A 16,450-nucleotide genomic window follows, 5' to 3' on the forward strand; every position below is an offset into this window, starting at 1 on the left:
TCATGGTCCTCCACTCCAGGGCCTGATTCTATTCATATTCAGATGCTGAAGAACCTTTCTCCTGCGGGTAAAGGTTTTCTTCTTCGTACTTACAATCGCATCTGGATTGAGGGACATGTTCCCGCATGCTGGCGCGAGTCTATTGTTGTCCCGATCCCTAAGCCGGGGAAGGACAAGCACTTGCCTTCCAGTTATCGACCCATCTCGCTTACCAGCTGTGTCTGTAAAGTGATGGAGCGAATGGTTAACTCCTGTTTGGTTTGGCTGCTCGAGTCTCGACGCCTACTTACCAATGTACAATGTGGATTTCGTAGGCGCCGCTCTGCTGTTGACCATCTGGTTACTTTGTCGACCTTCATTATGAATAACTTCTTGCGGAAGCGCCCGACCGCGGCTGTGTTCTTTGATTTGGAGAGGCTTACGACACCTGTTGGAGGGCGGGCATTCTCCGCACCATGCATACATGGGGCCTTCGCGGTCGCCTCCCTCTTTTTATTCGTTCCTTTTTAATGGATCGACAGTTCAGGGTACGTGTGGGTTCTGTCCTGTCGGACACCTTTCGCCAGGAGAATGGGGTGCCACAGGGCTCAGTTTTGAGCGTCGCTCTCTTCGCCATAGCGATCAATCCAATAATGGATTGCCTCCCAGCTGATGTATCAGGCTCCCTTTTTGTGGACGATTTTACCATCTATTGCAGTGTACGTGTTTCCTGGAGCGCTGTCTTCAGCGTTCTCTTGACTGTCTTTACTCCTGGAGTGTCGCCAATGGCTTCCGTTTTTCTGCCGAGCAGATGGTCTGTATAAACTTCTGGTGCTACAAAGAGTTTCTCCCACCGTCCTTACGACTCGGTCCCGTTGCTCTCCCATTCGTGGAGACAACAAAATTTTTAGGTCTTACATTTGACAGGAAACTTAGCTGGTCTCCACATGTGTCATATTTGGCTGCCCGTTGTACCCGTTCTCTAAATGTCCTCCGTGTTCTCAGTGGTATGTCGTGGGGAGCAGATCGAACCGTCCTACTTCGCCTATATCGGTCGATCTTCCGCTCCAAGCTGGATTATGGGAGCTTCGTATACTCCTCTGCACGGCCATCCATCTTACGCCGCCTCAACTCCATACAACATTGGGGTTTACGACTTGCGATCGGAGCGTTTTATACTAGTCCCGTCGAGAGTCTTCATGCTGACGCTGGTGAATTGCCACTCACCTACCGGCGCGATATACTGCTTTGTCGGTATGCCTGTCGGCTACTGGCAATGCCCGACCACCCGTCTTATTGTTCCTTTTTTGACGACTCTCTCGACCGTCAATATAGGTTGTATGTCTCTGCCCTGCTACCCCCTGGAGTTCGCTTTCATCGCCTCCTTCAACACCTTAATTTTTCACTCCCTGCAACCTTTCGAGTGGGCTAGAGCCACACGCCACCTTGGCTCCAGGCTCAGGTTCGCGTTCACCTTGACCTCAGCTCGCTCCCAAAGGAGGTTACCCCCGGTTCAGTCTACCACTCCCGTTTTGTAGAACCTCGTTCGAAGTTCATTAATATGACCTTCATTTATACAGATGGCTCTTAAGACCAATGACGGGGTCGGGTGTTCTTTTATTGTCGGGGCACAAAGTTTCAAATACCGGCTCCATGGCCATTGTTCGGTCTTCAGAGCTGAGCTCTTTGCCCTCTACCAGGCTGTTCTTTACATCTGCCGCCACCGACATTCTGCATATGTCATCTGCTCCGATTCCCTGAGCGCCATCCAGAGCCTCAGTGATCCGTACCCGGTTCACCCTTTCGTGCACCGGATCCAACGCTCTCTTCAGCAGCTGGTGGACTTCGGTTCTCCGGTTAGCTTTATGTGGGTTCCTGACCATGTCGGTATCCCTGGGAACGAAGCTGCAGATGCCGCGGCCAAGGCTGCGGTCCTCCAGCCTCGGACAGCTTCTTGTTGTGTCCCTTCGTCAGATTGTAGCAGGGTCATTTGTCGGCGCATTTTATCGCTATGGCATGCCGATTGGGCTGCACTTACAGACAACAAACTTCGGGCCTTGAAACCTCTTCCCGCGGCTTGGACGTCCTCCTCACGCCCTTCTCGGCGGGAGGAGGTAGTTTTGGCCCGGTTACGAATTGGACACTGCCGGTTCAGCCATAGCCATCTGCTGACGGCTGCGCCGGCGCCGTTCTGCCCATGTGGGCAATTGCTGACGGTCTGCCACATTTTAACGTCCTGTCCGGATTTTAAAACACTGCGTCTTGATCTTGGCCTGCCATGTACTCTAGATGCCATTTTAGCGGATGACCCACGAGCAGCTGCTCGCGTTCTTCATTTTATCAACTTGACAACCCTCTCTAAGGATATTTGATTATGCTGTTTTTTTTTTAATCCTATGCCTGTCAGTCTGTCTTTTATCGTGTTTTCCGTTTCGTTGCTGTTTTAAACTTGTGACTCGCGGTGCATTCCTAACGTAGTCTGGGCGCTAATGACCGTTGAAGTTGTGCGCTTCCACAATTTGGTAGCCTTATGGGCTTTAATCATTAGTGACTTCAGTTGACTGATGCAGCTGAAGAAACATCTTGAGGACACACTTTCTCACCAAATTGAGACCTTTATTGTGGATAAAGGTGTGGTGTTGCACAATATTAGGGTGAAGATGTGTCTGGGATGTGGTTAATTTTTTGACCGGTATACTTATATTGTATTCCACCCTTGATTTTCCATCAATAGAAAGCAAGTCACGTTTATCAGAGACTAGTGAAAAATTGAAGCTATGATGTTTCAAGAACTTTTATGGAATTAACCTTACAAAGTGTTGATGTAACACCATTTTCTATAGGGTGAAGCGGTTAAGACACTGAATGGAAAGGCATGAGATCCAGATTCTTGCCTAGCTATGCAGAATTACATTTTGTATGCTCCCCTTATATAAATTCAGTTCAGTTCAGTGCTGGGATGGCTCTTTCGAATAGGCAACAGGCGATTTAATCCCGTGCCTCATTCTGTCAACCTTGATGTCAAAGTGTTGTTAAACACTTTAGTTTCTTTATTCCTTCTTTTCTTCTCCAATTTCATGTGTTCGTTTTTCTATTATTCCTTTACATATCTCGTGCACCTCTTTACATAACATCTCTTTCAGGTTTCGTTTGTGTGTGTGTGTGTGTGTGTGTGTGTGTGTGTCCCATATCTCATCATTAACAAGTGTAGTTTGTAACATAAATGGGTGTGATCTACTTTTATTTGTGTCAGTTGTGGTATATTAATTTCACTTTTTATTTCTTTTTCTTATTTGGAATTTTTCTTAGTATTTTCCTATGTCTATCAGTTCAGTGTCACCATTCATAATTTCATTAGCATTACCATGCAAAAGCCTTTACACACTCTTTGTAATTATGAAAAAGTGATTACACACAATATTTGATACATGTGTTACTAATTCTGTTTCCTTCATTTCCATAGAAAAATGTTGATGTTGATATTTGAATTTTAAGTATCATTCACTGAATATTATTAAGATGCCACTCAAATTTAATGTGCCAACTACTTAACGTTTGTTGACAATACGCACAATTGTGTAAACAGCTGTGTTGTTGATGCTCCTGCTACAATTGTTTGTTGTCTGCCTCACTGTTAGTGGTTTGTAGTTACTGTGCACTGTTCAGAGCCAGAATGATCCATACACTTTGTCATTATGCCTTTTTTGCCAAATGTGAAATTGGTGCATTTCTTGTTCTATTTGCAGGGAGGGTAGTGCTGGTGATACATGATTGTTCAACTTCATATTTTGTACTGGTTAGCAAGGTGGTACAACATTCAGTCACTAGCCTCATAGTCAAGCGTGTAACGGTATGAATCACTGTCTCCCAGTCCAGTTTTTTAGGTTTTCTCTGAATTTGCTAAATTATTCTAGGGGCTACTAGAATTTGCTCAGTCATGATGAAATCTGTCTTTAATCGGTAAATAATAGTATGTAGACAAATAAAGAAAATATAGAGGGTGGTCAGAAACAGTCTGAAAAGCTTGTAAGGGTGTTGCAGGATAGATTGTGCTGAGAAATAATTGTTATTAAAATATCAAGTATGTTGCACTGTTTCAGAGTTATTACTGTTGAAGTTAACCAATCAGGCCGTTGAATGCACAAATTCGAGTACATTTAGTGTCAGTTGTTCTCATAGCATAGATGACAGTGCACGAGACTGCTGAGCCTTTGGCTCAGCTTCAGTCCTTACTACTGTCCCATGTTCAATTTTTGTAATGCTCTCTTGTTCAATTTTAGGAAACTGAATGGCGAACACATTTGGTGAGACAGTCTTTTGCGGGCTACTCAAATTTGCACATGCAATAGGCTGATTAGCTAACTTCAGTGTTAATTAACTTGAAAACAGCACAACATATCGTATCTTTTTCTTAACAATTGCTTGTCAGAACAGCTTATCCTGTTTCTGACCATCCTGTATTTCCTATTTGGTTTTTCATAACAACATTTTTTTAACATCATGTCACACCTGAACTACTGCTCCATTCGTGGTGATTCTGCTGACAGGTAGATGTTAAATAGAAAAAAATAATTAAAGACAGAGCTTGCGTAAAGTTCGTGGTTATGATGGTATGTGTCATTTGCTCAAAGGACTATACTTCTTTTAGAGAGTGTTTCATAATTTCAGTTCTGATAGTTGCGTGGAATCCATGTAGCTCCTGTTGCTAGTGAAGTGCAGTACTTTGAGTGAAATAAGATATGTTTATTTTTGTTGAGACAACCAGCAGGTTTACACACCACCTTCCAGGCAGTGACTTAAGTCGCTTGCAGGTGTATCTTTATATTTGTCAGTAGTATGATATATTTAACATAGGAGTTTCTCTCTGTGATGTAATGTGATGTTGGTCAGTACTTGAGGTTGTATTTACTGTATTTTAAGTATTGAAGAGATACACAGTCTTATCTGACAAAAAAACTGTAAGGGTGTGTGTGTGTGTGTGTGTGTGTGTGTGTGTGTGTGTGTGTGTGTGTGTGTGTGTGTGAGAGAGAGAGAGAGAGAGAGAGAGAGAGAGAGAGAGAGAGAGAGACTAATTGACTAAGTGATTATATTTCCTTTTTCAGCATGGAAGGTGGTGAACTGTTCCAGCGAATACAAGACAGGCAAGATGGAGCCTTCACTGAAAGAGGTATTGTATAATTGTTTACTACTCTTCTGTGTCAACATTTCCAAAGTCTAAATATTATGTATCCCATTATGGACAAGGGATGAGCAGAAGTATCTTTAATATGCCTTAATTTGGTTGTTTTTCCTCTTACACCAGGTCAGATTTACTCTTTCAACCCTTGAGTCCTGAGCCTCTATCTTCCATTTTGCCATTGCCTGCTGTGACATCCCTCAGCACTAGTCTATTATCAGCACTGTGACCAAACAATTCTTTTATTTTTATTTGTTTATGTTTGTTTTAGGCTACAGCATTACTAATTTGTGGCGGGGTGGGGGGTGTGTACGCTTTCATTTTCAAAAAAGTCAAGGCACAGGCTCCATTTAGGATGAGGAATATTAAAGAATAATGAGATTTTATAATATATTTCAGGTTCACAACCTAATAATTTTGGAGAAATGAAAGAATTAGTATTTTCTTAATTAAATTTTCACTCTGCTGCCCAGCATACACTGATATGAAACTTTCTGGCAGATTAAAACTGTGTGCTGGACATAGACCCGAACTCAAGATCTTTGCTTTCACAGTCAAGTGCTCTACCAACTACGATTCACGACCCATCCTCACATCTTTACTTCCACCAGTATGTTGTCTCCTACCTTCGAGACTCCACAGAAATTGTTCTGCAAAACTTGTGGGACTAGCACTCCTGGAAGAAAGGATAATGCAGAGACATGGTTTAGCCACATCCTGGAGGATGTTTCCAGAATGAGCTGTTTACTCTGTAGGGGAGAGCGGAGTGATCACTGTGAAAATTTCGTTCTGGAAACATCCTCGTGGCTGTAGCTAAGCCATGTCTCCACAATATCCTTTCTTCCAGGAGTGCTAGTCCCACAAGTTTCCCAGGAGAACTTCTGTGAAGTTTGGAAGGTAGGAGATGAGGTAATGGTGGAAATAAAGCAGTGAGGACGGGTCGTGAGTCATGCTTGGCAGAACACATGCGCACTAAAGGCAAAGGTTCCAAGTTTGAGTCTCGGTCAGGCTCAAAGTTTTAATCTACCAAGAAGTTTAATAATAAGTAATTTTGGGAAGTTTGTCATACTTGAGGAATAAAGTCCTTGCTCACAGATGTGGTGACCAAGTGGTATGAGGTCTGCACTTAGATCTACAGTGGTTTGATTCACACTTCTTGCAAAATTTGTACATAGCAAAATGGAAATTGTCTCAAAAGTTATATGTTATTTCTATGAAGTAAATTTCATTATGAACTAGGAAAAAATTGTGAGCAAACAATATTCATGAAGTTTGAAAACAGATTTTTGATCATTTTGCAGACAGTAAGCTTTTTGTGGTTTTATTTCCTCACAAGATATGTTATCCTGGATAGATGAAAAAGCAGCCAATTTTCAGTTTCTTGAAGTTTCACGTATTTTCTTTGTGTCCTGGTAAGCCTTCGCAGTATGTCAGGTGACATTCATCATAGAAATAGGGAAGGCATTGAAACCCTCTGAGCGAAGTACATTGGATGAAAGCTGTTTGTTTACATGGGGCACTCATTTCCTGCCCAGTATGCAATGGAAAGCAAACTTTGTTTATTTAAATGTATGATCATGTATACAATGATGATGTGTGAAATGTTGAAGCTGGCTACAGGTTGTTGTGGTGGGAGATAGATATTGTGGTTTTGCAAAGTGTCTTGAGAGGTGTATAACAGTCGATTACTTTCAGAGTATCTATTAATAATTGTGGTGTTTTTATGTATTAATGATCATAAATTAAATCATTATAAAGACTGTGTGTTCACCTGTTCTATTGTGATTGTGTTTCACATAATTTGTGTAAAATGTCTTGTAGTTAGAGAGAGGCAATCACATTCCATAAAAAATATCAACATCTGTGTGAGAACTCAAACAAGAAACACAAAGCTTACAGTGACACAGATGATCAAACGCCTTTCATAAACCTTATTTTTATCACTTTTTTCCTTGTTTGCAGTAAAATTTATTTCAAAAATATATAAATTTTGTGACACTGTCAATTGGTTTACCAAAGATAAAAAAAAATTGCAACAAGTGAACTTGAACCTTTCATAGGGAAGTTAAATGCGATCTGAACACAGGTCTTGTCTTACGCCACTTGAACACCATCACAGGTAGCAAGGACTTTACTCCTCAAAGGCATCTGCAGTGGCAAGCCTGATATTTATTGTAAAATTTTATGTATGTTCAAGTTTTCTAATGATTCTATCTAGTCAGTCCGAAGTGGTATATACCCTTCTTTCGTTATGATATCAAGCAGCTTCTTGTGTTGCATGTTAACTTGTAGTAAATTCAGGAATTGTGAAAAAAACTTAACATACTTTTTATGAACTATATAGGGAAATTCAGCATGTTATTACCCCCCTCCCTGTGAAACTTCAAATTTGCTGCCAGGCTGTTCCTTATTTCAGTAGCTGTATATTTTTGTTATGGAATATGTCCCGTACATTTTCAGACAGTATCGTGCTTGACAGATGAATGGGCAGTTAGAGAAACAGTAATTTCTGTTCTGTAAAACAGCTTATGATATGATTTTGAGTAAAACATAAGTGTGTTTTAGAGGAATAGGGCACTAAGAGTATGTTGAAGCAGTGTTATAGTTTTTACTTTGTTTTTGAACAAGTGGTTACCATTGTGTCTGTTTACAGCGTTGCAGATACCCATCTATAAACAATGACAGACCATAGAATCACCATTCACTTTGTATGACATTCATATATATGAAAACATTATCAAATTTAAAATGGGACCAAGGTGCCATTCCACATACCATACTATTGTTTCACAGGTCATTTCTAAAATCTGGTATCAAAGATTTGTAGCCATGGGAATTCTCACCAAAGATTGCTTCCTTGCAGTACTTTCATACACGATACTTTCAGGTTAGGGATTCTATCAGTGTTGTGTCTGTAGCATGTTTCGTTGTCATAAAGATAAGTGAGAAGTTGTGTGCTTGTCACTGCCATGTAGGTAAGGTGACTCTCACTTCACTATTTATTTATTTACCTTTTTTTAACTGTTAGATACTTGACTTCTCTGATTTTATTTAGTTAACTGTTTCTGCATGCCATTATTAAGTTTTGTATGAAGTGTGTCATGATTAAAAACAGTTGCCCTGAATAAAAGGCCAAAATAATTTTGTGTTTGCTGTAGCATGCATTTTTACATAATATTGTCCACATTGTGTTCCTGAACCAACAAGTTAAATGTTTATGTCAAAACAGAAGAGTTTCATGGCGTTTTTCAAACATTTTTGTGTACAGAACAGCAGTTTCCCATTACACTTAATATTTTCTTCAGTATCATTCATGTATATCATGAAAAACAGTGAGCCTGTCAGATTTTCCTGAAGTTTCAACAAGGACGGCCAGTGATAACTTCAGTGCAGTTGCACAACACACTCAGACTGTTACAAGAATCTGTGAAATGCTGCAAGTGATGAGGATAATTGGCAAGGAGCACTACATCAACAGTGAGTGGATAAGTTTAGAGTTTGAGTCTGGCTAGCGTGCTAGGGTAGTGTGTGCAGTTGCGATGAGCACTGTGTCATGATGGTACAGTGGTCAGTGCATCTGCCTAGTAAGCGGGAGACTGGGTTTGAATCCCAGTTCGGCACAAATTTTCATCTTTCCCCATTGATTTAAATTAGAGCCCATTGGCAGCTAATGCCATTAATTCCTTTATGTGTTTATTTAAAGAAGTTTCTTTCTTCATCTAATGTTGAAAAATGACTTTTGAACTGTGAATGAATGGATGGTTATTTACAACAAATTCATTCAAGCATACAGTAATATATTGCAAAGCTGTATTGCTTGTGCAAAATAACTTGAAACTGTGCAGTCATGGACTGGTTGAGTTCACCCCCTTTGTTCTGAAAGTGCAACTGCCTTAGATTGTGGTCGTCTGCTGAGCCGGCAGTTAGATGTGCCTGTATCAGTTGTTTATACCCCCTCATTTAATCCTCTAGTCAGAGACTATTCACTTTGTGAATTATTATGGATCATACTGGCATAAGCTGTCAATATGATTGTCTGCAGACTTGTTAGCTGTAGCTTGCAAGTTCTGCTTGTGGGTAGGATTCAGCTGTTGAACTGCGCCACCTCTACAACACGATGGCCACACAAAACTACCAGCATGTCCCCATCCCTCCCCTTACCATGCTGTCTGCGCAGGTACGAGACAAATTACATGATGAACGCACTACTAAATGTGTTCCTCTTTAAAGAGGTGCCTTTCAGTTGAATTTGTGTACGTGCACTGCATATTGTTCAGTGCTGGATTCAAAATAAAACTCTATTAGGGATAATTAATGTTATAAAACCATTTATAACTGACATTAGCTGAATTATGCAGCCAAAATTAGTGCATTTTTTGTTGAATATTATACTAACCGATTATTTTGTACAGTATTAATGTTGTGGAACCTCATTTCCTCTAGCAAAATTTAATGTCTTATACAATATTATGAAAAGGATAGTTACCGCTCACCATATAGCGGAGGTACTGAGTTGCAGTTAGGCACAACAAAAAGATTGTCAGAAAGTAAGCTTTAAGCCAGACTGTGAGCAGCAGTGCATGATAGGAGAAGCAACCAGATAGTGAGGGTAAGGAGGAGGCTGGGGGAGGGAGCGATAGCAGTGTACTGGTGGGAACAGTAAAGTGGTGCTTGTGGAAGCATACAGAGACAAGGTGGAGAGAGGGTAAGGTAACTAGGTGCAGTTGGGGTGTTAGATGGAGGGCAAGGGGGGGGGGGGGTGTGAGAGTAGTGGAAAAGGGCTGGAGTAAAACAACTGGTTGTGCAGGTGGCATAGAGGGTTGTGTAGTGCTGGAATGGGAACAGGGAAGGAGCTAGATGGGTAAGGACAATGACTAAGGAAGGTTGACGCCATTATTATTAAAGAGGAAAATTACTGCACCCAAAAAGTCAAGAAAAGAACGAAGTTAGAACTTAAGTAGATGATTGTGCTGTATCCATTTCAACACTCCTCATGTTGACGACTTTTACAAGGGGGCAGTATGGGTATCATTGAGCTGAAGTGATCTCTCGGAAACAGTGTAATGTGAAGTTGTCCCTCAACATTGAAATCCCAATCCCCTGTCGTTCTACTAGAGAAACTGTTCTTAAAAACTGCCTGCCATAATTTTTACTTCTATTGTGATATCTCTTGATACTAGTAGATCAATAGTCACATCAAAATTAATAATAGCAGTTAAAAGCTCTCAAGGTACCTCTTTTGTACTGCATTCCTAATACACCTGTTATTGTTCAAAGAATGGTATCTACTTCCAAAAATGATACTGCTGTCATAGGTGGGTTCCTGGCAGTTGATAAGTGTGGTTGGCAGGTAAAATTGTCACAAGAAACTTTTGAGACTGGATTAATCATTACAAAGGTAGCTGGTCCTGTGTAAATTCTTCTTTTGTGTGGTTCTCTTGAGCTCTACTTAATACCGTTGTCACCATCATTATTTTGTTCTCATGCATGTTTCAACCATGGCCACTACGCTCTGTAGTATTTCAGTGAAGCGATTAAACTGGAGCATTTACACATGAACACCATCATTGTCTTTCATGTACATCACCTTGTAATTTGTTGTTATAACAGTTACATGCTTTAGGAAGTGTTTATTAAATACGTAGAGGGTCTCAATGTTGTTTTTATCGCATCCTTTCAGAAAATGACAAAGTTTCTATCACATGAAGAAATTGTCAGAGCTGCTATGAACTGATGACAATCTCTCTGTCTAAGAAAAGTTCAGAAGATTTAGAGGACAACATTGAAATAAGTGAGCATGATGAAGATATTGGCAGAAATATAACTATTGACAACTGGTATACCAGTGTGCGTCTTGCAAGGATTCTATTGGAAATGAGGTCAATATTAGTGGGAACTTGAAAAAAAGAACAAACCAGGTATTCCTCCACAATTTTTGCCCAATAACCAAAGAACTGTTGCTTTAATCGTGTTTGGCTTTACCTAAGACGTAACAGCGATATCGTGTGTTCCAGCCAAATCGCAATCTGTTGTTCTCATCTCCATGATGCATAATGATGGAGAGATTGATGAAGATACAGGCTCTCAGAAAAACCCAGAAGTTATAACGTGTTACAACCACATGAAAGGTTGAGTAGGCACTTGTGATCAGTTACGTAGTAATTACACTGTTGGCAGAACAAGAAGAAGATGGCCATTAGCAGTGTTTTTTCATTTGGTAAAGGTGTCTGATCTGAATTCATATACCCTTTACAAATTGAACTGTGCCAGTGAAGTTATAAGATGAGAGTTTCTGAAGAATGTTGCTAAGGACTTATAAATTGACTATAGTGTCCAAAGGATGAAGAGTTCTGATTTGATGTCAAAATCTGTGACAAAAAATAAAGCTTTTATCTATCAGAGAGAGGAACTGGTGCCAGCACGTGAGGATGTGAAGAACAAAACCAGCAAGCACTCCACTGTGTGTGTGTGTGTGTGTGTGTGTGTGTGTGTGATTTGTTTCAAACATGTAGTGAGTGTGTGTGTGTGTGTGTGTGTGTGTGTGTGTGTGTGTGTGTATGATTTGTTTCAAACATGTATGTAAAAAGTATACGAAAGTGGTCTGCACATCCTGAAAAGATAACAGAGACTGATATTTTATACCAGATAATAAGTAACATATTATTTCACTGCAGTGGACATCTTTTAATGGTCACTTCTGTAGTGTTTTCAATTACTCGTGAGGTTGCAAATGTGAACAGGGCACAACACCAATTGGGAGTGCTAACTGCAGTGGAGTTTGTGCATTTGCAGCCCAGGACCAACTGAAAACTCCAAAGAAGTGACCATTAACAGCTGTCCACTGAAGTGGACGCTATGTGCCAAAGGGTTAAGCCCCATCTTAGAAGGTTACTGAAACTTCATATTCAAAAATCACTTATTTGGAAATAAAAGATTATCAAAATACCATTGAAACTTTAAAAAGGAATAAAAAACTATATTTTAAATGATTGTCTTGTGGAATAATGGAGTATTGTTTCAATTTCAGGTCAAATAGACCCAGTGCAAATGTTTTTGTATTAAAATATCACATGACAAGGCAACACCCAACCAAAATAATGCAGAAAGATGTATTTAGTAATTCAAGCAATGTAATCAGGGAAGATTATTCTGAGGGGGGGGGGAGACATTGCATACAGTATAACTGCCCTTTTACATTCTTGGAATTAAGATTTTCCTTCTGTTTAAGACATTTATTATTACTCAAATTTCCTATCTTAACAATGTTAATTCGTACCCAATTTTACATTTTATGTCAACATATTTATAATTTTCTCACGATTTACACTTCATGAAACAATGTTCATGGAGAAAAAACTGACGTAATTGACATATAATAACACGGGCATGGCATTGGCCTTCAAGCAATATTTACAAACGTTATGCGGTTAAGTTTCTTGAAGTCATGGCACTCTACTAAAAAGGTTTGAATTGATAAAAGTTAGAAAAAGTTGTGCTTTATTTCCTTCTCCTGCCAACTTCTACTTGGCGTAGTGGCTGATGGGCATAACTAGGTTTGTGGAAATAATGACCAATCACAACGGTTTTCAGTCTCTACTGCGCCTGCGCAAGTCTCCCCAGAACCTTGGGTCAGGGGTGACTTACCGGATGGGAGGGGAAGAGTCTTTTCTTCTCATCCCATCTGGTAAGTCTCCCCTGACCTGGGGCTCTGGGTGACTTTTCTAAATTGTACCCCTTTCCCTAAATCTCTCCAGTCCTTTTCCTTCACCTCCCCCCCCCCCCCCCCTTCCCCTATGACTCTTCCGCCAGGAGGAGGAGCCACTGTTCCTAAAAGCTTGTAAAAGTTAAATCCTTGTGTGTGTGTGTGTGTGTGTGTGTGTGTTCCCCTGCCACTGCTTGGCGAGTAGATTTTTTTTCATCTGTTCATTTACATTATATTATCAGTAATTGATTATTTTTGTTGTTAAAAAAGGTGGTGTCACCTTGTTTGCTGAGGGCACAGCTGTGAATTTTTTAGGGGGTGTGATGACACTACATCCCTAGCGGTCTCAATATGTTATACCAAAGCGGTATCCAAAGCGGTATCTGCAAATTTCGATCAATTTGGTTGTTATGAAGTTTCTTACATTTTCATTTAAATACTCCTTATGCTATCCCAGAAGAACAATGGCATTCATTACTCCAAGTTAAGGTTAAGATTGTCTCTAGCACCAAAAGGGGTGCACAATGCCGGAACCAAAATTTTTGGTCACTTGCCCGGTGATATAAAATGTCTGACAGATGGTGAAGTAAACTTTGAAAACAAAATTAGAGTTTCTCCTTGACAACTGCTTCTATTCTGTACATGAATTTCTATTATTGTAATGTATGAAAGGTGGTGGGTAAGAATTACTAACTCACATTTGTATGTTCTTTTTTTAACAAAAAGAAAGAAAACAACCCTTGTAAATGATGAGCATGTAGCCATATTTAAAAAAAAAAAAAAAAAAAAAAAAAAAAAAAAAAAAAAAGTAGTGTGAATGTAAAATGACTCGTCCTGTCATCACGATTTATTGTATAAATGATCCATGGAACATGAAATTACCTACCAACTCAACTAAAGGATTAATAAAAGATAAAGGAAAGATGAGGTGCTGGTTTTAATGTTTCAGGTGTTCTATATAGCCCCCCCCCCCTCCCTCCCTCTTCCCGACTTCAGTACAATGCATAAAATGTTCATACAGTCATGTGGAACTGCTAGAAAAGTCCTCCTTTCAGATGTTGTTTAGTTTGCATGTCACATTGGTTTTAATGACAGTTAAGTTGTCAAACTGCTGACCCTTCATGTGAATTCCTTCACTTTGTCGTGTTGTGGAGGGTTTGTATTGATAACACCAAGCCTCATCATGTCTGATGATTTTTTTTTCACAAAAGAATCGTCCACATTATGCACTTCAGTCAAATCGGAGCTGGTGTCCAAGCATTGTTTTTGTTCAGGAGTCATGGTGTGCGGGACAAAGAACTAGTGAACAGTCATTAATGGCATATGTGGAGATTGTGTCTATCACAGAATGATTCTTCACCTAAATATAAAAAAAGGCAATGTTAGTAGATAATCCATTTCCTTCACATTTTCTATTCTTTTTTTAAGTAGTAGTTGATTGTTAGTAAATGCACTTGAATTTTGCCTCCAAAATTAATCCTCATTACTAATGAATATTAATAGTGGCCTAGTTTCACTGTTAATTTGACCAGATAATGTAGTGATTGAACCATAAATTCCACCACAATGGCTAGAGTTTGATAAAAAGTAAAATTATAGATGTGAAAGATAACCATCCACATTTACAGAATGTTAAAGCTACTACAGAAAAGGAAGTAATAGTGCAAAATCCGTGGATTGTAGCTCAGTTAACTGAATTAAAAAAGGAAACAGATTGGGGGGAAAGCCTTCTAACTGAACAAGCAATGGAAAGTCCAGGATGGAATAACAGCAGTATGGAAAGGGTAGATTGCTACTTATCACACAGCAGAGACACTGAGTCGTAGACAGGCACACTGAAAAGCATACTTGAAATATTTAAACTTGGGGACAAATCCTCAGAAGTAGAATTCGCACATTAGCACAACTCTCACTAACATGCCTACTGTCTCCAGACACTATGGCTCAACTGAGAGTGCATCTGATGTGAGCAGCAATCTGTTGTGGTGTGTGATAGGTGTAAGGAGGAGACATGTTGTGGGAAGGAGGAGGGATACTAGGGTAGAAGTGGGGGCAGATGTTAGTACTGCCTCCGGGAATGTGCAGGGACATGATAGGGCTGCTAGGTGCACAGCATCAGGAGGCTGTGCTTGAGGGGGGGATGTAGAAAAGGAAAGAACTTAAAAGTGTGTTGGCAGGATAGAAGATGTGTGTGCATGCGTGCTATAGTGGGAGCAGCGAAGGGGATAAGGAGTGGAGGACAGGGACAAGCGTAAGTTGAGGTCAGGGCGCAGGGTGGGGGGGGGGGGGGCATCTGGAGCAAAGTGGAACAAAGGATGCATTGTAGGGATGGCATAGGCTGTGAAACAGTTGTTGAAGTGAAGCAGATTGTGATAGGCAGCTTGTTCAGCAACATGGTGGTCCAGTTTAGCTGCAACCGCACCCATTTGCTGAACATGCTGCACAGCACCATGTGCTTCACTTTGACTGCTTCACAGTCTGCACCATCTAGAAGCTTCACATCAACACCAGCTTTTCTGAACTGCGCAGGCCAGAAATCTCCCTACAACAAGTCCTTTGTTCCTGTAACTACTACATCTACATTTATACTCCGCAAGCCACCAAACGGTGTGTGGCGGAGGGCACTTTACGTGCCACTGTCATTGCCTCCCTTTTCTGTTCCAGTCGCGTATGGTTCGCGGGAAGAACAACTGCTGGAAAGCCTCTGTTCGCGCTCGAATCTCTCTCATTTTACATGCGTGATCTCCTCGGGAGGTATAAGTAGGGGGTAGCAATATATTCGATACCTCATCCAGAAACGCACCCTCTCGAAACCTGGACAGCAAGCTACACCATGATGCAGAGCACCTCTCTTGCAGAGTCTGCCACTTTAGTTTGCTAAACATCTCTGTAACACTATCACGCTTACCAAATAACCCTGTGACGAAATGCGCCGCTCTTCTTTGGATGTTCTCTATCTCCCCTGTCAACCCGACCTGGTACGGATCCCACACTGATGAGCAATACTCAAGTATAGGTCGAACGAGTGTTTTGTAAGCCACCTCCTTTGTTGATGGACTACATTTTCTAAGCACTCTCCCAATGAATCTCAACCTGGCACCCACCTTACCAACAATTTTATATGATCATTCCACTTCAAATTGTTCCGCACGCATACTCCCAGATATTTTACAGAAGTAACTTCTACCAGTGTTTGCTCTGCTATAATATAATCATACAGTAAAGGATCCTTCTTTCTATGTATTCGCAGTACATTACATTTGTCTATGTTAAGGGTCAGTTGCCACTCCTTGCACCAAGTGCCTATCCACTGCAGATCTTCCTGCATTTCGCTGCAATTTTCTAATGCTGCAACTTCTCTGTATACTACAGCATCATCCGTGAAAAGCCGCATGGAACTTCCGACACTATCTACTAGGTCATTTATATATATTGTGAAAATCAATGGTCCCATAACACTCCTCTGTGGCACGCCAGAGGTTACTTTAACGTCTGTAGACGTCTCTCCATTGAGAACAACATGCTGTGTTCTGTTTGCTAAAAACTCTCCAATCCGGCCACACAGCTGGTCTGATATTCCGTAGGCTCTTACT

General features: G+C 40.6%; 1 protein-coding gene across 1 annotated transcript in view; it reads left to right on the plus strand.

The window, feature by feature from the left end:
- Positions 1–16,450, plus strand: part of LOC126471160 (MAP kinase-activated protein kinase 2) — a 105,367-nt gene that overhangs the window by 35,512 nt on the left and 53,405 nt on the right. The window contains exon 3 of the mRNA XM_050099263.1: positions 5,082–5,146. Coding sequence (XP_049955220.1) covers positions 5,082–5,146 — 65 coding nt within the window. The remainder of the gene's footprint in view (positions 1–5,081; positions 5,147–16,450) is intronic.

Source organism: Schistocerca serialis, chromosome 3, assembly GCF_023864345.2.
Source record: "Schistocerca serialis cubense isolate TAMUIC-IGC-003099 chromosome 3, iqSchSeri2.2, whole genome shotgun sequence".
NCBI lineage: Eukaryota > Metazoa > Arthropoda > Insecta > Orthoptera > Acrididae > Schistocerca > Schistocerca serialis.